The 23,031-nt window shown below is 36.6% G+C and overlaps 2 protein-coding genes and 1 long non-coding RNA gene across 7 annotated transcripts in view; 1 reads left to right on the top strand and 2 right to left on the bottom strand.

Moving 5' to 3' along the window:
- Nucleotides 1-1,238: 1,238 nt before the first annotated feature.
- On the bottom strand, nt 1,239-14,795 carry LOC136853617 (uncharacterized). 3 transcript variants are annotated; one of them, XM_067129415.1, is made up of 4 exons: nt 14,621-14,795; nt 8,411-8,575; nt 7,759-7,888; nt 1,239-2,449 (listed from the first exon to the last, which is right to left on the bottom strand). In XM_067129415.1, exons 2-4 carry the CDS (start codon nt 8,558-8,560, stop codon nt 2,310-2,312), a joined length of 420 nt encoding a protein of 139 aa, XP_066985516.1. In that variant the 5' UTR covers nt 8,561-8,575; nt 14,621-14,795; the 3' UTR covers nt 1,239-2,309. The 3 variants fall into 3 exon arrangements, with proteins under 3 accessions (XP_066985516.1, XP_066985518.1, XP_066985515.1); XM_067129417.1 differs by having other exon boundaries at nt 1,239-2,445; nt 14,621-14,761; XM_067129414.1 differs by lacking the exon at nt 1,239-2,449 and adding an exon at nt 3,896-4,403.
- Nucleotides 4,374-23,031, top strand: part of LOC136853618 (uncharacterized) — a 60,890-nt gene continuing 42,232 nt past the window's right edge. The window contains exons 1-2 of one of the 2 annotated variants that reach the window (XR_010857514.1): nt 4,374-4,619; nt 22,174-22,317. This is a non-coding gene — a long non-coding RNA (uncharacterized lncRNA). The remainder of the gene's footprint in view (nt 4,620-22,173; nt 22,318-23,031) is intronic. The other variant, XR_010857513.1, reaches the window with a different exon arrangement.
- LOC136853615 (uncharacterized) overlaps nt 16,073-23,031 on the bottom strand; it is a 21,332-nt gene continuing 14,373 nt past the window's right edge. Inside the window, exons 2-5 of one of the 2 annotated variants that reach the window (XM_067129409.1) lie at nt 20,306-20,574; nt 20,084-20,199; nt 17,233-19,056; nt 16,073-16,879 (exon numbers count right to left, since the gene is read on the bottom strand). In XM_067129409.1, coding sequence (XP_066985510.1) covers nt 16,745-16,879; nt 17,233-19,056; nt 20,084-20,199; nt 20,306-20,420 — 2,190 coding nt within the window. In that variant the 5' untranslated portion in view covers nt 20,421-20,574 and the 3' untranslated portion in view covers nt 16,073-16,744. Of the gene's footprint in view, nt 16,880-17,232; nt 19,057-20,083; nt 20,203-20,305; nt 20,575-23,031 lie in introns of both variants that reach the window. The other variant, XM_067129408.1, reaches the window with a different exon arrangement.

Below are 23,031 nucleotides of genomic sequence, written 5' to 3'. Positions count from 1 at the left end.
TTAATGTAAACTTACAACATTAAGAATGTCCTTTATATCCCAAAGAATTCATATAATAAGGATAACACATAATTAAGATGCATTCAAAGGTTGTTATTCAGCATCAACATGAAACACACAATTTTTTGTCAATTGTTTTCATCTCTGAATAGTTCGATCCAGGTACCATCTTGAGAGAATACTTCCTCGTGACAGATATTACAGGAGACCTAAAATCTAGCTCAAGTTTTCATGGCAAAAGAACCTCTGTAGAGTAGCAGACATCAAGTGAAATGGGTTGTACCACTACTATTAGTACCATTCACAATTCTGCATAGGGATGTTTTCTGACGAAAACTTGAGCTTCATATAAACAATGTATTTTTAGGTGTAATGAGATTTGAACTGATAACGGTGATGACATTAATTGATTATTATCATGGTGCTCATGAGGGTATAAAAGGAAATTTGGAAATACTGTAGTTCTGTTTTCAGCAATTCTGTGTTGTAAATTTCTCTACTCCTTGTCTCATTTATATCCTGCCTGCATGATAATCTAGGTCTTCACATTTGTTGTGCTGGCACTTTCATATCTAACACTAACTGATGTCTCATCACATGCCCAAATCATCTTGATGCTTTATCTAATCTCGTGAATACCATAACTTCATTTTAATTTGCAAAATTTGCAATTCATCTCCTTATACAGTTCAAACTAAATTATGTCATTTTGTTATCAGACCTCTGTCGAATGTCCATTTTATTCTTTGCTGCCTAACAAAGCATGTCTTATTTGCATCATAAATGTTTGCTCAGTTTAATAATGAAATACAACAGTGTTCTCTTACATACCAGTAACCTTTCATTATCTGCTTTATAGCCTCTTAAGGTCAGTCCCTGCAACACACAACAATTGTTCTCACCATATCTTTGCCTTTACTTTTCGTATACGTTCAATATTTACAATAACCATAACTCCTTTTAAATTTTATCCCTTAGTATTTGTGATACCACCTCCCACAATATACATTATACATAATGGTTATCAACCCTTCATCTTGCATGCAACATCTGCATGGCCACTCCTAGATCTGCTCCTGTGCCTTTGCTTCATTTTGGTTAACCATGGTTTTGATTCTCCTTACACTAATTGTAAAGTCTCTTTTTTCCATATCACCCCACCATGTTGTAAATAGGCTGTTGATTAAACTGGCTCATCAACAAATAGTAGTTTTCAGAGGCATATGAATAGACAACAATCGAGTTCCATATACAATGGTTTCACTTTATTTGGTTTGAGACCCTGCAAACAGGAAATACATTTCATATTTTTATTATAGTCAGACTTTTCAGTCATACAATCAACATTGCAAGTTTGATTACTACCATGTAAATATCCAGTAATCGAGAGCTTTGTGTAATGCTATCGTATTTATTAAAAAGTTTCAGGTACTATTCAAAGAAGCATCAAGTGAGATTTACCAGTACCCGTAATATGTATAGTAAGATGTTAATTTTCTGAAGAAAGAAATGGCGTATAGAGGCCACTTAGATTAAAACACACTATGTTATCCTTATAGTTTTGTTTTCTCAATTAGAATTCACCATTTTGCTTTCATAAGCTTTGAAAGTAGACCATTCTGTCATATTTTTTGACTCGTGGACAGTATGGAGCCAAAGCTGCATCTGGAAGAAAGTTGAACTAGTTTTGAGAGCCAGATGGAAAGAGTAAATGGAAACAGGGGAACAATCTAAAAGGAAAGCGTTACTAGTTTGGTTTCAAGGGTGATAAGCAAAGCCATCCAGTACTGTATAGCATGTAATACAGTATACTGCACATGCAGTATTTTAAATTTGAAGTATGGTCAGTGAAACAACTTTTGTCATGTAATTTTTAGTTGCTACATATAAAGTATATGAATAATTTTACTATAGATGTAATTGTTGTCATATTTGATCAGTTAGCCTACTAACTAGCTGACAAGTATATTTTTTGGGAGTCTGACAGATTAATTGCTGAATAGTTTTGAACCAGCTTTGTTTTTGTGATTTCCCTTAGTTTCCACAAACTGGTACAGTACTTTATTATTACAGCTTTGAAATGGTTTTAAGTTTGTATTAAATACATTACCTCTTCTCAACATCACTGTTCCTCATGAAGTATGTGTTGACAGAGGATTTTCTGTAATTTTCACCAAAGATAATGGTCATCAGTTTACTGAACAGTAGTCAAGTTGATGGTTTTGATTCTGTACTCTGCATCAAATCTTATGCATGTTGTGATGTCATGATTTTTTTGCACTGCAGTCTGAAAATATGAAATTTTCCATTCATTTTTGCATTAGATAAACGGCTAATGGAAGAATTATCAAGGAGTAGGTTGGCATTTTCCCCTTGGCCGAGTTGCAATAATCTGAAGCACAACACATTATGCTGCTGTCATACAATCCTCCTGGTAGCCTCAACCTATCTGAGGAGAAGAATAATTGTGACTCAGTATTTTGCTTGATACTTTTGTTTTATCTTTCATGGTATTTTGTGTTACGTGTATGATTTGTGCAACTGGTCAAATTTAGAGCATAACAGTATAAGAAACTTTATGGTACTGTAATATGAAATTCTGTTTTTTAATGTTTTATCTTATATATTTTCTATTTCGTTATACTAATAGGATTGTGAGTGACCAGGGAGAATCAGAGCTTTGAAGTTCATTGTGAAAGGTGAAGGGCAATGTAGTGGGGAACACATGATAAGAATTTTCATATTTGTGGGTACACATTCTTTTGCATCTTAGGCAGTGTGAAGTTAAGATAATTAACCAGCCAGTAGTTAAGTACCTATGTACCTTTGCAGTTAATTTATTCGAGCTGTGTTAAAGCTTCCTTTTATTAACATGCACTTCATTCAACAGCAGCAGTAATACATTTTAGAAATATACACTGCACAGATTCAGATGTTTGAATTTTTTTTTTTAATTTCAAGACACGGGATTAATCCAAAGAATGTTTTACAATGAAAGATCCAGAATGGGAGCAAAAAGATTTTAAAAATTGTACAACTGTGATGGAAAAGGATACGCAACATGTCAAAAGTAAAAGAAAGAAACATTATTTGGGCTATGGGAATGTTTTTGAGAACCAGTGGTACCATACTGCCTACACTGTGCTGTGCAGTGCATTCTTTAGGCAGTACTGTGCAAGGAACCATCTAGTATTGCAATGCGATTAGCACTGGTTGAGGTGGTTTTCCTCAGGAGAGTCGGGTTTCACTCTCAGCATAGTAGTGTACTGTAAAAAAAAAACTCTGATCAGGTGATTTAATCACATTTTGGTTTCATCTGTTGCTTGGAACTTGTTTCCTAGTTGCCTCATGTTTAACTTGTTAAAAGTTGGAATTGTCACCTCTTTACAGATTAAGGATAATTATCATTGGAGAGACATCCTCAAGTGCCAGATGCCACACTCCCAACTACAATGTAAATTTAGGTCTAGGAACCATCTCGCAGAAAAAAACTTTCTTAAGGTTATTAAAAATCTCAGCCCACCTAGAAAGAAAAGTGGTTAATGAAACATTTTGGTGTGATTGCCTACTACAACAATTTACAGGACAATACACAGTCCACTTGTTTAGATTCTTTACATTGAAAGTCACTAGTTGGCAGCAAAATCTGGGTGAGACTCCGGAACCTATTACACCATTAAGTAGGCTGCAGAATTCAAGCAGGGCATGGAAGCTTAGAACTATACTTGTGGATGTTGATCATCCTTTGGTTGTGAATGTCAGATGTTTGATGTCTGGCTGTCTAACAGATAGTTGAGACCACAAACGGTCGGCGGTGGCTCTGAACTTTGCTTCACTGTAGTAATTATTTTCATTTACTGTAAAGTACATATGGAGGTCATCAAAACAACTGGTGTTTGGTCAAATTTTTATATTTACAAAACTGACAAAAGGGAATTGAATCTACAAACTTAACTACCAATCTATGCTAATTACAATTCATGTGTTAATGAATTCCCAGACTTCGCTATGAATACTAAAAAATCTGAAATGAAATTACTGCTCGTGAAATAACCTTATCGTAAGAACATTTATCTTTAAAAAAAAGTACCTTTAAGTGTAGGCCTACGTGACAAATACGACTGAAAAATAGTTACTAAGGTTATCGTGTATCTATTTGTCCAAAGCAATCTAAGTTAATACTTGAAAATTCGTAAACTAATCATTGTTCATCCAAATCTGGTTTTAATGTATTTAGTCATGAAGACTCATTAACTAGGCAGTATAACACCGCATGATGTAAACTATGAAAGGTATCATTAACGAGAAACGTGAGGGCGTCATTTCCTTAGCCGAGTTGCAGTAATCTGTATAGCAACAGTTAACGCTGCTGGCATCCAGACCACCGGGAATCCTTAACAGATCTGGCAAAAGAAGAAGAAGAAGAAGCGCACCTTATAATTGGAGCAATCGACGTATAGTTTTTTAGTGTCATTTGAGGAGTAACTAAACTAACTCCGTTGTGTCATTGGGTGCACCTGACGAAGACTGATTTGGTAACCGGTCTTCAAAAATAAACTCGGAAGGTTTAATAGCGCCTACAAAGTGAAAGAGAGAAGTAAAACAATGAATTGGTGAAGGTACGTCAAAGAAAGATGATTGGGTTATGTTGGTATCCTAGTTAGGCCTAGTGGTTCAAAATAGCTTTTTAAAACTTAAAACTACTTGGCAAGACTTTGCGTTATTATTTTAGTTCTCATGTTAGTAACCTGAAGCTTATTTTGACAATTAAGCATAAAATTTTTTAATTGTATCCATAAAATTTTATTTAGTCGTTTCAGCAATATAAAATATTAAATGAAAAGTGGCAAATCCTGCGGTGCTTGTCATTGGCGAAGCTTCACTCTACATAGGCCTAGGTATGCCATCTTCTAAAGTAACCATCGAGCTGCCAAGTTTAACATTGAGGCTTCTTGAGTTATCATTACCTCAGTAAAGGATTTCACACTAGGCCCAAGTTCATTAGGTAGCTAGTATGGTGGTAAGTAGGCCTAGGATTGGCTAGCATAGGATGGTTTGAGTGTTACAGTTTAAATGTTAGGTAGCCCAACACGGTATTGTTTTAATACCACAAAACAATATTTTAGTTTTAATGCTGCTCTAGTGTCACTAGTAAGCCCAATACGAAAATCGTACTAAAATGTATCGCAGATTTACTGTTACTGAAGTATTTACAGTCTTTTATATAGACCTATGTTGTATCATTCATTCCCATCGACTGGTGCGAAATACGGCATAGCAGTGACCTTACGATTGATTTAAGTACGATTTTCGTATGAAATAGATTAAGAAGACTTAAGAGCACAGCTGTAAGATTCCAATATCGTGTTTGTATTAAAATATATTTTTAATTTCTTGCCACTTGGGAATATGATATTGTAAGTGTTTGAATAAATAAAATTTATGTAGTTTTGGATTTTTCTCAGTAGAAATTAGATGGACAAATGAGTTCATAATGTACAAATAAAATGTGATGGCAGGGGCATTCATTGGTTGCGCATCCAAATTTTTTTCCATCATTAAGTGCCATAATCCCAATCACTGATAAATGACTCTCCACTACTGGGAATGAGATGAAAGGAAGAAATACTGTTTGTGCAATGAAGCATCCTTGCTACTCTTGATTGAAGATGTTCTACGCTAGGTTAGGTTGTTGGGCGTTAAGGGGGTGTGGGTGCTGGTTTCCAGGGAGGACAGTCAACCTTCACCCCCACCTTCTCGCCCCTTCCTCCATCAGGAAAGACCTGATGCCATAGGTTACATTTGTTTATGGTGTCTTCAGAATATGGATGCTGAGGCTGGAGTAGCCCACCCTAGGCATGCTGGACTTCATTGCACCAATTTGTTTGAGTATTCAGGATCTGGTTTAGGTTATGTTGGAAGAGGTTAGAATTTATTTCTGCATTTTGCTGCTTTTGTTATTTCCCAGAATAATGTTTTAAATTTTATATTGTTTGGTCTTGGCATGTCAAAAATGGGTGGTACTGTACAGTACTTTCTACTTCCAGCAAACTGGAAAATTATGAGTTTTGGTTTGCAGAAACAAAACATCATTCAAATAGATACCACTGATTTTGGCTTAATTTTAAGTAATAAATTTTGGTGTTACCAGACTGTGTCCTGGCACTATAATTTCATATCTTATTATGTTAATACTGATAGACAGTGGGTTATCCACGGGTTTGTTTTTCCCGCAAACTATGCTCAGAACATGATTACTATACTGTATACTGTTAGTTACTTTTGAATTGTCAGGACCAATTCTGAAGCCAGCCAAAAACAAAAAATTAATATTTAAGACCGTTATCTGGTACTACATAAGATCAAATTAAGCCAGTCTATGATTGTTATGACTTATTTCACTTGTCTACATATCACAGGTGTTTTATAGTGTTTCAGTTGAAACACAAAACACTTATGTTTAGTTAGTTTTGATGGATGCCTAAAAAACCTTGGTTTGCCCTTGTGGTCTTCATTATGAAGTGATTTATGATTTGTGCTCTTTTAATTGGAGGCACGACTTTTCAGAGTATTATGTCTGTCATGAAAGCATTTCTAGATTTTTATGCCTTTTGATTTATAACAGTTACAATATATCAGAAAAGGTTTGAGAGCATAATATTTAGATCCACAATCACCACTGTTATTTCTTGACTAGCCATAGCTAATTTCCTCTTGTTACTTGTAAACACTCCCCAATTTCAGAAGCTTTTTAAGTATTTGATGTTACTATTGATTGAATCATAGAATCTCTTACTATTCAGCTTTAAAACTGCAAAATGAGGATCCTAGCAAGAAAATGCAACACCAACTGCTCAGTGAGAAACAATGCCTTGTGCAAACATAGCCATTGAGAGATGGGTGCACTGCAGTTGGGGTGTTAAACACAACAAAGATGGACATATATTTTTTTATATATACTGTAGTAAGATTCTTCAGTGTGAGTCAGATACAAATGCAGTTTGAGTTTTAAGCATGTAATATATTGGCAAAAGATAAAAATATCATAGAGTATGCAGTTATTAACCCCCAGAGGCGGCAACTATGAATAATGCATTTTCCTCATTACTGTACTGTTAAGCCTGGAGCCCCAAGGATGGAGGGTACAGTTGTGGCCAGTAACCGTTATAGAAAGCTAATTGGTAAACGTTTATATGGACAGAATTATGTAAGCAATCGCCTCAATAAATGGCATTTTATGTCAGAGTTTTATGACTTATTAAGGGTTCAGTATTAAACTGAAAGTTAGAATTTTTGCGTTTTGTTGCTCACTTCATTTACACTATGAAGTTTTAAGTAAGCTGCTCTCTCAAAGGAGGGTTTTCTCAGATTTGGGTAATTAGTACAGAAGTTAAAATGCAATAAATGATGTACTGTGCATACAATCAGAAGCATATATATTGCAAAGCTTATATACTTGTAGATATCATGTGTAATGCAGAAATCTATATCAAGGACTTCTCTGTATGTATACAGTGTTTGCATGTTACATATATATATAATGTGATAATAATGTATATTCAAATATATAATGTGATGATAATGTATATTCAAATACCGTAAACACCATACATATGATATATATACATTCACCATGTAATAATCCTGTAAAGTGGAAATTAGTAATGTTAAGTAAAATATTTAATGAACATCATTAACACCGATGATAAACTTCTAAGACAGTCAGTTGAAGAATAAACAGTCTGACCATTTGTTTACCTGTATTTACATCACTAAGGAGTTTCTGTAGGTGGCTCCATGAGCTGATAGTTCCACGGCTGTGAGGACCAAACCCACAAATCTGCTGTTTTCCACATGATTTCTCAACTCGACCCACGATGACCACTTTCTGGAAAGGGAGTTGTTACAGTTTGAGTCGAAGATGTTCTGTGTTTTTTCAAGGAATAGGGTCTTGGCGTTGGTACCTAAGTCTTTGCTTTTATCCTGTAGTAGTGTACAGTCAAGTACACTATGGGAGAGTGGTAATGAAAGATCCTTGTCAACCATTGTTGTACTTTGCAAAATAGTCTCTCTCTCTCTCACTCTCTGTCTGTCTTCCCTTCCTGTTCTGTTATTAGTGGTGTACAGTGTACTGTATATAGGTTATAGCAACACAATGTAAATGCCCCATAATTATCATAGATCTACCTCTTAAGAAGTGAGATTATTGGAATTGTGTTTATATGATTCTATGTCATATTGTTCTGCATTTGTGATCTGTATGTTTTTTCCATGTGTGTGCACTTACCTGTATTCATAATTTTACATATGTACAACAGGATAATATGTACATACACATCGTGATATGTATGTACATTCATTGTACTTATGTATACACACTTACACATACAATATAGATTAAAGTTCTCACCGTGCAGACGTCATATCCATAGTTGCACATCAGAGCTGTGCCCCTCTCGTGGCGGCAGTTGCTGCAGTGGTAGCACATAAGGCCTTTGGATGTGGAAGCCAGGGCCAAGAGCCCAGCTACTCCCACCCAGAGCCAGAGACTCCAGGACATGCCCCCTTTCTTAATCTGGAAGTAGAAGAAAGCAGGTACAGAGTAAAGTCTGAGAAGTGGTATTTTGTAAGAAACTCTTCACCTAACAGAACTAATAGTGTCAGTCATGGTGGAATGCATGACCGTGTTTTGTAATATGCTACTTTTCTCCCACAGTTGCATCTTACAGAAAGCTCCGGAAGAACAAAGTTAACAAGTTTTGACTTTGATGGTTGTAATAACATCCAACACTATTGGAAGAAATTTGATTTTCTCCCTTGTCCATCATACCATTTTTCAGCAGGGTACAGTGTTCCAAAAATGGTAGGACAGATTGTAATTAAATTTTCAGGGTCTGGAATCCTGTCAAGATGATGAACTATTTTGGAAAAACCAGCTCAGTGCTGACAGTTTGTTTACTTGGAGTTTATGTTTCAGAGCTAATTATCTGCTAACATTAAAGCACAGAAGTTGGCAGAGCTGCTTTTGGACGACAGATGCAGTGGTGGTCGATGGAGTTTCTTTTGTAATGTCTTTGTCATGTCAGGAGCAGAAGTAATTGTGATATCTTTTATTAGAAGTAGTTTCTTTAATAGAAGAGTGACAGTTGTTGTTGTTTTCTCCTATTTAATTCATAAAAATGCTGTTGCAGCGTTGTCAAGAGTCATTGATGCCACAAGTGATTTTACAGTACATTCTGTTCAGGGATTGTAATCCACAGTTTTGTTGGGAGATAAAATTGCACCACTTAACATGGGACTAATAGTTTACACTCTCCTTGCTTAGATTAGTTAGTTGGTCCAGCCTGGCTGGTTCTGTAACCAGTTCGAAGGCCAAGGGTCGAGACAGTGATGTTGCTGCGTATGCTTTGACACCCTCAGATTGTGACAAGGTGCCCATAACAGGGATGGGCATAGAGTGTGAACAAGAGATTAGACGTACTGCTGTTGCTATGGTATACGAATTTGAGACCATTCAGTGCCTTTAGGAAAAGGAAAATAACGGACTGGGGCAACAACTAAACCTTAACTTTAGCAGAGGTATCCCGAGGTGAATCTTATAATTGTTATTGCTGTAAGTACGTGGGTAATGAGTGTCGTAACTTAAATGGGTTCGTTAATTAGTCCATATTCCTCTATATTATCTTGTGGGTGGGGCCTTTTAGTACCTCTCTCTCTCTCTCTCTCTCTCTCTCTCTCTCTCTCTCTCTCTCTCTCTCTCTCTCTCTCTCTCTCTCTCTCTCTCTCTCTCTCTCCCCTTTTCGTAGCTGACTTAATTGACGTAATATATATGTCACTGATAAATGAGGTACCGTTAAATACAATTCATTTGATGTATATTATTTTGTACGTTATATAAATTTTACATACTAGTTTGCAGTTCCATTTTATCACTGATGACTTTTTGTCCTTATCAACGTTGTTACTGTCAATAATTCTATTGGCATTTAATAATTCCAGTTTGCTAATCGGTTTTATATTTAATTCTAATTGAATAATGTAATTAGATTGCGGCATTTTTTTTTTGTTTTTAATTTGTTTGTACCCTGTCACATACTGTTAAGTGTATAATGAACTTCTAATTTACATAATATAATTTTAATTTGTTATTGGCGTAGCTTATACAAACAAGACTCACTGTTGGAAATATTGCGGTTAGATAAAAAAAAATTGTTAATACGGACTGGGCCACTTTTTACAGCAATATCAAGCTCCGGTCATTGAGACACGCCTCCGGACCTGTAAATCTTTTTAAAAAGTCAACGCTGGCAACTCTGCGGACGTAGTTCCGTTTCACCTTAGGTTGTTTGTACCGTAGGTGAATGTCTGAGCTCTGGTCTGAGTGAACCCGCTTGACATTAATGCCAAATGTCGCCCAGTCTGTCTGCAGACATTTTTATTATCCAATCGCAGTGTCTCCAACTTTGTATTTGATTACTTGTATAAACTACATACATTTATTGTATTTGATGAATTGTATAAAATACTTACGTTAGCGCTTGCAATACCACATGCGAATGTATGTTAGGTGAGCATGTTATTTATGCTTAGCAGTACGTAGATAATAGTAGAGACTTGAGGCCAGGAAAAAAAAAACTTCATTTAGACTGACCTTTTGACTTGAATTTGGAAATAAAAATGGAAGTACCCAGTAGACAAATTTTACCTAGTAGATATAAAGTTCTCATTTGGACGAATGTTCTCAGTGAAGAAAGTGTACTCAATGAACGAATCATTCCGGGTGTAGTCAATGAACAATACATGCTTAACTACCCGTGAGACAAAATACAGTCAATGCTCCCAGTGGAATAAGATGTGTAAGTTGGACAAAATGTACCATTTGGATGAATTGTACCAATTGGCAGTTTATCCAGTGAGAAAATTACCCAATTAACTTGAAACTGGGCGAAATGTAGCCAGTGGACAAGAACAAATTAAATTATAATGAAACCATGAAACCATTAATAAGTAAAAGTTGAATGACTACTGTGATGTTAACATATAAATTTTACATCAAATTAGCTAGGAACCATAGCTCCTTTATCGTTATAATGAATTATCATCAACGCAACGCAATGTCAGGAAGAGACGTATTGAGATTTTATGTTTGGGTTGCGATAAAAAAAATAAGACTAACTTCAATTGAGAGTACACACGCAAACTATTTACTTGCAATGAAGTCATTTGTCAGTTAAAGTGTCACTCGTAGGCCTAATTTTAGCATTAGACCTACCACTTTATCTAGCCATGTCGAGGAACGAACCTCTAGAATATGGTGCCGTCTACCAGTCACTTAACCAAACAGTCTGGCTTTTCGTGATTATTCAAGTTCATATGAATTACCATTTCACGATACCGTACTTTCTTCCTGTATGTCAAGTCTGTTATCCATTTTAACGTGGTCTGTTTTGTCTATGCGCAACTTTATTGATAATTGAGAATAATTACGAGTGTAGCATTGTCGGCCCATCCCACATTCCATTCGGAAAACGGCTTTTGATTCGCCATAACAACACGCCCCGTAGAATAATTCGTACCCATTCTCTCTCTCCCTCTCTCTCTCTCTCTCCTCTCTCTCTCTCTCTCTCTCTCTCTCTCTCTCTCTCTCTCTCTCTCTGATTTGATTTGATTTATTAGTTCGTTTACCGTGGAAAGTGAGGTGCCCTTTTTGATAGGTGGGCAATGTCATTAGGCTGTCTGTGACAGTTTTTGTTAGGATTAGGTTTACGGTTTAGGTGATATATGTTTTTGTTGGATTTATTAAAAATATTCAAGATTCTTGGTAGTTAAATATAGAACGTAAAAGGCTTTCTTGTCTTCAGCTATTTTTGCCCTCCTTTTTTGAAATTTAAGTCAAATTTCAGGAGTCTGTTACGTGACAGAAGTCAGTATCTTTTGAGCAGCCTTTATCCCCCTAACAACTGTTTGTTTCCATTTTTTTCATTGCTAATTTCGTTAAACTCACTGACATTCAGCAGCTGCATTTTAGTTCCATTTGCCGTTATTCCTTTAATTCTTAATTCAATTCTCTTTGAACTTTCTCTCAGTACAAACTCTCCAAATGTTAGTGCCAGTCCCCAGCTGTTTTTTTCACTGTCACCGAAGAAATCTTAGCAGTGGCCGAGAATGTAAGGGAGGAGCCTTCTTTGTGTATGTGCTATGCTGATTACATGATTTTGATTTTGATTGCAGAAGCTCGAGAGGAGTTAGAGAGAGAGAGAGAGAGAGCTAGATAAGTGGAGGTATAGGTTAGAGAGTAGAGGGATGAAGGTAATTCGATCAGAGAGCTACGTTTAAGCTGGGAAAAGTGAACATAAAGAGGGTGTGTAATTAATAGATGCAGCGGGCGAATGGATAATGGGGTAGACCATCGAATTCAAACCGGATGGAATGATTCAAGGGCGGTGCCTGGTGTGTGTGCGACAAGTCCCTTGCAGTCTGAAGGGCGAGGCACTGGAGGTGCCCGTAAGACCTGCTATATTGTATGGAATCACTCTTCTAAATAACAACGCTTGCAAAAGTCATTGCCTGTATTCTAACCACAGCTACCTGGTTTCAAATCGTGGGCAGACCATCTTGTAATCATGGTCCATTTCATATTGGGCTCAAGCTTCAAGGTATTGTGAATTGAAAGTCAAAAGCCCCAATTTTGATGGCATTCTCTCACTCGCTATACCTCATAATTCTAAGCTGAGGTATTATCAGCTGAGGTATTATCAGCTGTACGATGTTCACTGGTTTACATTCACTTCTGCACATCATACTACTCATATTAAATTACCATAATTTTGGTCAAAGGGTTTTGGGCAAAGGGCTGTGGGCACTACCTGGCAGTATCCACGCATTTGCCGAGATCAGCCCTTTTGGCCCAGATTAAGGTTGCAGTATCACCTAACAAGAAAAAAAATAATTTTGAAATTGAGCAGTGTATAAGACATCGAGACATCCATTTTATTTCTCAGAAAGGTGCAATCATACGAGAGAAAAAAGGAAAACTAACCGCTCAAGTAGTAAGCTGAGCCACGTATATGAATGAAAACGGGAAAACATTAGTTTGAAGAATGTGTACTTTGTTTGAAGAATGCAAAATGAAACTAAGCACTTTTCCCGAGATCAAATAGTTTACCAAGACTAGGGTATGTATTTTCTCACATATAATTCAGTATGCCAAAATGTGCATATATGCACAGTTTTAAAATGTAAAAGTAACAACCATTAAGCAACAAGGATAACTTCCATGCCTTAACTCTTTTCGAGATGGAAATTAGAATGCGGATGATGAGGGAACATAGCTGTATTTTTCGAATTGATACGAGACCTATAGGGTCCTCTATATTGCTTTAAGATGCCCATAGCTTATTCATGTCCATAACTAATTCATAAATGCATTAAAAGGTAGTGTAATCCTCGTGGTCTTCTTTCCATTTTGGATAGGCTGTTGTCGTTGGATGTAACAAGACTTAGGACTGGTCGTTTGCTCTTGCCTCTAAATTGTCTTTGAAGTTGTACACTTCACTGTGGGTATTGTGTTATATTAACGACCTCGCAACATATTCTTCCCGTAGGGGGTTAGCGCCGTCAGTGTACCTCACGGGGTGCACTGTATGCATTACTAAAGGTTCCTTGCAGCGTCCCTTCGGCCCCTAGCTGCAACTCCTTTCATTCCTTTTACTGTACCTCCATTCATATTATGTTTCTTTCATCTCGCTGTTCAACCTCTCTTAACAAATAGTTCATAGTGCAGCTGCGAGGTTTTCCTCCTGTTACACCTTTCAGACCTACCTCCTCTCAATTTCTTTTCCAGCGCTGAATGACCTCATAAGTTACAGTGCTTGACCTTTGGTCTAAATTCTGTACTTAATTCATTTAAATTCGCAACGTATTTTCGTGTACTGCTCAAGATAATCAGCGACAGAGCTGTTTTCCGTGACTTTAAATCATGGGAAATCCTTATATTAGTTTATGCCTCGTATAGATAATTTTTAAAGAGATCGTGTGCGAGCTATTGAAATTTCTGAGTTCTTTTTTGAGACTAATCGGTAAAATATCTGATTGTCGAATAAACTTTTCCATTATGGCCTTATTTGCCTTAGAGCTGGGGCTCAAGCCTTGAATTCCAGCCATCCGTAGTTACGGTTTTCATTATTGTTAGTATTTATAGCTTCTGCATTTGTTTTTTCTTTTTTTTTTTTGGTAATGGAAATAGTACAAGTGTGTTTGTACATGGCCTTCATCACATGACTACACTTGACAAAGCTATTTTGCGTAAGTGTTTTAAAACTTCTCTAATACAGATTGCTAACGTAACTTGTCTTTATAGCTATGTACAATAAGTTTGTTCACTTTCCCACCAGCAAATATTAGTAAGTTAAAATTCTGTCTTATAAAAAAAAGCATTCGCGTTTTTTACTGATTAATTTGATGCGAAACTGAACTTAAAAGATATAGAAGCCATATTGGCACCATTAGCAACACTGTTATTGACAGAGCATTTTTTCCAGCAAGATTCTAATTAATGTATAAAGCGAAAACGCGCCGGTTATGGAAACCCAAAGAAAAGTGAACACCCGTACAAACTTACCTTTCAGTTCCAAGACAAAAAATAAATTCAATGTTTTGCATGTACATTTATGTACACTTCCTCCTGAAGTTCCGACCACCTCCCTACCGCCAGCACTCCCTTTAATGAACTGGTAAGTGCGAGACATTGTGTAAGGAACACGTGTTCAACTCGGTAATAAGTTCACCCTGAGAATATCTTCTAATACACAACGGCACGTTGACACCGCGAGAATCTCTCTCTCTCTCTCTCTCTCTCTCTCTCTCTCTCTCTCTCTCTCTCTCTGTAGATTAGATATCGGAAGAAGGGCAAATGAATCGTGATTATGATGCAAATTTATTTATAAATATAAAAAATAGGAATATACATAAACAGCTGTGTTCAACATTTATCGTGCAGTGAGGCATCTGTATACACGAGTAGACAAAGATTTATTTTAATGTTATACACAGACGAGCATTTTGAATATATAAATTTTTCCTTCTATTTTAGCAGCTGAGCTATACTTTGATATACAGATATAAACAAAAAATATGTACATGAAGTATTCTGTAGATTACCTTATTTTCAGGTAAATAACAGTAGTCACTTGTCAGAGTATGGGATGATTTAAAGAGTCTGTGGGTCAATACAAGGTTGAGTGTACAGGGCATTTTAAGGTTGACAGAGTACGCTATTGAAACGTTGAAGGCAATGCCATTTAGCTAAGTGCATAAAGTGCTTGGTGGGTAATATTATGCATTGAACTGATTGCTTTTAGGAGGCAATCTGTCAATGAGTCTGCGTCCAGGCCTCACTCATCTGGAGTATAGTGATGCCGTCGAGTTCGTTAACAAATAAGTCATCGTAATTGGTGCTGGTTGGGCTTGATTTTCTTAAGTATATAATGGGCAGCAGAACATTATTTGTGCTGTGCTGAGTGCGCGTACATCTGCATTGTTTGTTGTTTGTTATTTCACGGGGTAGTGTGCTAGGATATTATTCTCGTTTTGTCTTAGTCGTGCGGTTATTATCCTTGAAATGAGATAGTGCACAATGCAGGACTATGCAGGTGATATACCTGTAAGCAGTTTTGCTTTTCATTTCTGAAGTCAAATATTGAAGAGAGATGTGAAGTGGATCAAGTATTATATTCAGTGGGATTATTATTATTATTATTATTATTATTATTATTATTATTATTAATTAAATCTTATTATTATTAAAGCAAATCCTGGGTACAACTAAAATGTTGAACAGTTTTCCTAGTGCAGTTGTGGAGTTTTCTGATCTCCCAGTGTTGAAGCGTGGAGCAAATTCATTCCTGCTCTCTGCTGACGTCTCCTGAATTCAAGTATATCGGTTTTATTTTTGATTCCCTTATATTTATATATTTATCACCTTTTTTTATAACTTGTGTCTCCCTCTCTGCAGGCGGGTTTCCCTTTGGAACCCTCTTGGGTTTATAGTCTGTTGACTCTGTACATAAGGGTTTTCAGCTGAAGATTAAAAAAAAAAAAAAAAAATGGCAGTTGATAGGATAAAGTGCTTAGAGATACCTGCGAGGTGTATGTTAACTAGGGTCAGTCAACCATGAAGTAATCCAGGTTAAGAGTGGTTTAAGTCTTCTGCTGTAGTTTATGCTAAAGACTCTAATACTAGTCAACTCGTACGTATCGTATCTTTGGAGTGAGGTAACGCATAACTACGAAATTCATGCCATGGAAATTAAGAATATACAAATATTGAGTAATTTTGCAAAACTCTCTCTGTTTCACAAGTCACTGAAATTTGCAATATATTAATTATGCTCTGTTTTGTGAAAATTTAGGTTTGCTTTTAGTCTTAGCAAGTCAAAATTCAGAATTTTAAGTTCAGTTATTTTATTAGTAAGCTAGGTTTATGAAATCCGTAGGATATCCGCAAGATTGGACTACGATTATCTTACTCTAGTACACTTTAAGACACAGACAGTAAAATAAAGATAACTAACAATAATCAAGTTCTGAGACATGAAAATTAAATAACATCGTAGCTAACAGTAAGTAGTCAAGGTCTTGGTCAGTGATCACGGTAAATGACTAGTCAAACTTATAGTATAAGTAACACGTCGTCTCGTCTGTGGAAAGTTCTTTGGTATGTGTTGTTGTAACCGATAGAGTTCTTTTAAATTTGATGCTGTGGTTCCTTTACACACACGGAGTTGTACCACCAATCGCAAACCAGCAGCTTTTGGTTGAACATTGTGCCAATGGGACACAGGAAACTGTGACTCTTCCTGCCGAGGCATATGTGGAAAGCCTGCAATGGAGGAAATAAGTGTGTGGATTACACTGAATAACAGTCAGTTCATGCACAGTAATATCTCTGAATTGTTACCTGAATTATTTAAGTGTGTTCACTTCAACAAAATGGGCCCGTAAACTTTACAATATTGAACATTTATGAATCCTGTGGGTCAGTAGATTTAAAATTTCACCTTAGTTATCAGAAATCTTCAAATGAAAAAGTGTTGGTAGTGTGCAAAGTGTTTATCTTGAATAATATTTTGTATTCTGAACTAAAAACAACTCGTTCTTTTAAAATATGCATGATATAAGCTTTGCGGAATCGTGACAAAGTTAGCATACCGAAACTATTGGAAGAAGACTTACCTGACAACTAGTCTCGGGATCAGCATAATAACCACCAAATTCTTTGGTAGAGCAGTCAAAGCTTGTGACTGGTACAGTGTGATACAGAGGATAATCGGTACCAGGTATACCTGGAATAGAGCGGTCACTAGATTCCTCTTTGGAGGCCCTTTCTTTAGAAGAACTAGATTGATTTGTCACATGGCCTGACAGCTTTCGTCGACTCTCTTTGCTAGAAAACTTCGGACTCTTTTGACGTTCTATTGACAGATCAGGATTAGGAAGTTTTGTGGTGGATAGCGACTTTGGAAGGGCTGAAGTTAGAGGGGGACCTGTAATGTCTTGTTGTAGGGCTGAAGTGAAAGAGGGACCTGTGATGTCATGCTTTTGTGCCGGAGTGGAAGAGGGACTGAAGATGTCATGATGTAGAGCTGAAGTGAAAGAGGGACCTGTGATGTCGTGATGTAGGGCTGAAGTGGAAGAGGGACTTACGATGTCCTGATGTTGGATGTTTGGGCCGTGATTGTGGGGGATGGTTTGTGGTAATAGGAATGAGCTTGGTGCATCAAAAATAGTGGCAGGGGTACTCGAAATATGCAAAGGTTGACTGTTGATTAAGGTTGTAGAAAATGAGTAATAATCTTCCGTATCATTTGAGTTACCACTGTGACCAGTAATGAAAAATATTTCACCTGATTCTGCAGTTGGAGAATCAGAGGTGGTTGTTTGTGAGGGGAAGGAGTGAGACGCCGATGTTGTCAAAGATGGATGTGTCGAAAGGTTTGAAGTTGTGGGAAAGCTCGATCGGAAGTCGAGGTTGTTGTCGCCAGCTTCGAGAACATTGTTTGTCGGTATATCAGATTCCCCTAAAGTGTCAGAGAGGAAGTGAAATGGGGCGTTTTCTGAACTAGGTTCGTCGAAATTATGATGGTGTTTGATATTAAGGGGATCTGAATTAACTGAGGGGCTGTCGATGTGTTTGATGTTAAGGGGATCTGAATTAACTGAGGGGCTGTCGATGTGTTTGATATTAAGGGGATCTGAATTAACTGAGGTGCTGTCGATGTTATGATGGTGTTTGATTTCAGGGGGATGTAAATTAACTGAGGGCCTGTCGACGTTATGATGGCGGTCGATTTCAAGGGAATCTAAATTAGGCGAGGGCCTGTCGAAGTTAAGATGGGGTTCGATTTCAAGGGAATCTGAATTAACTGACGGTCTGTCGACGTTAAGATGTTGTCCAATTTGAGGGAAATCTAAATTAAATGAAGGTCTGTCGAAGTTACGATGGTGATCGGTTTCAAGGGAGTCTGAATTAACTGAGGGGCTGTCGAAATTATGATGGTGTCCGATTTCATGGGACTCGAAATTAACTGATGGTTGACTCGTAGAAGTGGAAACTGAAGAGAAATCTTTGGCTAGGAAGACTGGCTTTAGCTCCTCTGCTGAAGATGAATGCGTGATGAAGAAAGAATCGTAATCTATATCTTCGTTTGGTGGTATATAAAAAGGGGACAGCCCAGGATGACTTTTGGCTGCATTTTCACGAGAATCTTTGACCTTGCTTTCGTGCTCGTCGTGAAAACTCAAGAACCCGAAGGTATCGTCGTCTTCACTCGAATAGAGGAGGTCAAGTGGGATGACCTCGGGTGGGAAATAGGTCATGCTGCCCTTCGGGAGATTCCGGAAGTTCATGTCGATGTGTGGTTCGTCTTCTACGTCCACTTGTATGAAGTAGGAGAGACGGTCGTCATCGTGGTGAGCAAAGACTTCTTCGCTTGCCTGGTGGGGGAGGCCCTTAGGTAGCTGTTGGTAGGAGCCTTTGAAACGGATCTGGCGTTGATGCTGGAAAAAAGGGGACATGGTTACTCATATTCCTAACGCACTGATTGCATATCTAGCAAGAAGAACATGTTTACTAAATATTTCCCGTTGTAAAAGCAATAATCATCTAAACTCTTCTCCGATTTTTTTTTTTTGACTCACATCAACTTAATTTACAAGCGTTTCCTAAATGTTAATTGCAGATGTTCATTTTACGAGTAATGCACTTGGAGTTCCATGTTATTAGACTGTTAATAGAATTTAGGGAAAGAACTGTGTGTGTATGTGTGTGTTCTTTAAGGAATGGTGCCATTCTGTATCTGTGGGCAGAAAGGTCATGAAAAGTTGAGGTAGCATAACATTTTATGAGGAAAAATGTTCGTTCACGTCTGAGCTTGTAAAAGATAAAAATAAAAAATTCAGTAGCGCCGACACGCGAGTTGTTCTGCTTTCCGGGAGCAACTGACTTTCTGGGAAGACTTTCATATCATCTTGCGTCTTGCAGTTGTCATGTTGAACTTTTACAAGGAGGTAGCACAGTCCCAAGTCTTTTGAAGGTGTATGTCATAAGACTCCTGAAATGTAAAAGAAGGTACTTTGTATCGAAGTTAAATTCGTGTCCACAGAATGCAGGTTCTCTTTGAAAATATGAAGGTTAAATGGGTATTTGGTACCAAAATTTGCGGTAGACTTTCAAGTTATTAACAAAGCCCGTCAAGTTTTAATGCAGTCAGCATCTTCTTATGTTAAAAGTTTTCTTTTTAGTGGCTTCCCTAAACCTCTGTTTTTATTAGTTTTTCACACATTTTTTATTTAGTGCCAAACCAACCATAATTTTAGCTCCAAATTGTTAGTAAGTATTGACTTTGATCTGTCGAGTTATTTACCAGTCATTGATTCAAAATTCTACACATTTGTAAGGGTCTTAGAGTATGATTAGCACAGCAGATTACAAGCACAATTATCATACTTTTCTCAAAATATTCCTGATTGCTGGAGTGGTTAAAGATTTAAAGACTACAAGGATTGGAGAATAAACAAAACTCACCCGATCCACTGCTTTCAGCTCAGGGAGGTAGCTGGACTTTTGTGGTATTATTTCATCCTTGGTTTCATAACCCACATTTCGTTTAGCAGCAAGTGCATCAACTCCCTTGCCTGGTTCTGCTGTCAAAAGAGTTATTTTTATAAGTAACGTTGTATATTGCATTGGATGTTGCTTAAAATTGTTGATCTGTGAACATTTTGAATATTAAAGATTGGAAATTACCTGCTGGGGAAGTTGAAACCGCCGTAACTTCTATCAGCAGAAATGCTAGGATATGAAGTGACCCGAACATTCTCAGAAGAGGTAATCCGTTTGCATTATTGCTGAGCGCATGCATATTGTCTCGAATGATGCATACGTGGTTTGTCGTGAATCTGTTCCTTACAGGAATGAAAAACCCAGGTTCCTTCGGTGGACAAAAACACGCGCATCACACTGGTCTGCTGAGCTCAGCATTTGGATGTTGTCGCGTGATCCTAGTTCACTTTTGCCTGTAAAGAGAATACACGTAATTAGTCAGCATAACGAACTATATTATTATTATTATTATTATTATTATTATTATTATTATTATTATGATTATATTATTATTATTATTATTATTATTATTATTATTATTATTATTATTATTTTAAATGTACCTTTGCTAAATGGCGGAGTCTTTTTTTTCTTTTTTACTAAATTTGCATATTACATATAACTTTATTAATATTACCAAAGGTGAGTTCATATAGGTTATGTTATCAGTCTCTCTCTCTCTCTCTCTCTCTCTCTCTCTCTCTCTCTCTCTCTCTCTCTCTCTCTCTCTCTCTCACACACACACACATATATATATATATATATATATATATATATATATATATATATATATATATATATATATATATATATATATATATATATATATATATATATATATATATATATATATATATATATATATATATATATATATATATATATATATATATATATATATATATGTATGTGTGTGTGTGTGTGTGTGTGTGTGTGTATGTATAAATCACAACACACACATATATGTATATTAAATCCTACGTATATACCTTATATACAGGAGACTCACGTACTCTCGCCATAAGTTAATGATCTATTGCCTATGAAATTTACACAAGAATCGAACTCCCAATGAAAGTCTGTGCGAATTCCGTAATTCTCTCACTTATCCCTCACTCATCTTGTTGTTATCTTCGTGGAAAGTGTGATGAATGTATGAGACTATTGACGAGATAACACTTTAAGTGAAAGTTTAATTTGAAGAGATTAGGATTTCATTTGTCTGCTTAAATGACAATGATGATGATGACGGTGGTGTTCTCTCTCTCTCTCTCTCTCTCTTCCTCTCTCTACTAATGTAGTTCTCATTCATTTTTTCTCTGGGACATTCTCTTGTTTTTCTGTTGTTAGTCCTAGTTAGTGTTTTGTTTTTGAATTGTAATTTGTTTCAGTGTGTAATTGAAATACGTATTTTTGTTTATGTTTGCATTTTAACACTTTGTAGGACATAAGCAAAGTCGTGTATACAATATGATGCTCATAGAAAATCAGCCAATGAAATTGTGCATATTTAGGAGTATGTGATGAGCTTCACAATTTTAGGTCAGCTTTTGATTAATTGGAATTTGATTTACGTCGGTCCTCAGATCCTTGGTCTTGGACAAAAAGTGCTAGCATTGGAATGACACGCTTGAGTGCATGCATAACACTGTACACGTGTATTCTTCATAGTTCCTCAGAAGGGATTCCGGAAATGCTGACATCAGCAATGTTCGAAGTCTTCCCTAAGAGAAGGAAACATCTTGACAAAGGTGTATTAATAGCTTTTGTGAATTTTTGTTATCAGACATTTTTTCTTGATCGGTGGCTACGTCTTTGAAAGGAAGCGCATATGGGTTAAAGGGAATGTATTGTAGTTTTTTGGGGGTATGTACGAGATTATTATTATTATTATTATTATTATTATTATTATTATTATTATTATTATTATTATTATTAGTATTATTATTATTATTATTATCCTAGAAACATGTGTCTCCTTCTGGCTAATTAATAAAATATTTTTTTTCCAGATTTTTGTGCGGATGGTAATAAGTACGGCAGAGGCACATTTAATGTCGCTGTTTAGCGTCTTTGACAAGAACAGCAGTATTTACATAACCACAACTGATTTAGTCTCATGGGCTGACGTCACCAATTCCTGGAGGCATCTCGAGGTAAATTTTCATTAGATGACCTATTTTTTGCAATTTTAATTCCAATTTCATTGGAAGATCTATTCAGGTAATTTTACTACTAGATTCCGGTTCCACATATACGAGTATATTTCCGTATATTTGAATTTAAACACTTTAAAAGCTGATGGTTTGCACTTTAAGATAACAAGGTAATTGGTCTTCGGTTTAGAAGACCTGAAGTTCGGGAGTTGTTGAATGCTCCCTTGTCAATATTTTTCCTTATTTTAATAGTTTTGTTCTTAAAATGAAATTACCAAATGTGTCAATTTAAGCACAAAGGAACCGTTCCTAACCAAACCTTGACATTAGAATTAGTAAGGCATGATTGCGAATTACGCTTTAAATGACCCTCTTGCAATAATCATGACATCCGTTGACAGACAGACAGGAAGGATGAAATTAAATTCTCAGAGGCAGAACATTTGCTTTAATTAAGCTCTTAAGGTTTATGTAATTTCAGAAGTCATTTCCTCCATTTGTCTTGCTTGCAAAAGCTCATTCGAGTAGTGGTAATGACCAGTGTGTGTGTTTGGGTCATTTCCTCTTAATGAGGGCTTGGAGAAAGATTGTCGTTTTTTGGCATGCTTCTCTGAGATGATGTTTGCTTTTGAGAGAGAGAGAGAGAGAGAGAGAGAGAGAGAGAGAGAGAGAGAGAGAGAGAGAGAGAGAGAGAGAGAGAGAGAAATTGTCCCT

The sequence above is a fragment of the Macrobrachium rosenbergii genome, chromosome 27 (genome assembly GCF_040412425.1).
Source record: "Macrobrachium rosenbergii isolate ZJJX-2024 chromosome 27, ASM4041242v1, whole genome shotgun sequence".
NCBI classification, from domain to species: Eukaryota; Metazoa; Arthropoda; class Malacostraca; order Decapoda; family Palaemonidae; genus Macrobrachium; species Macrobrachium rosenbergii.
The sequence above is the reverse complement of the archived record's forward strand: the minus strand, read 5'-3'. Positions and strand labels throughout refer to the sequence as shown.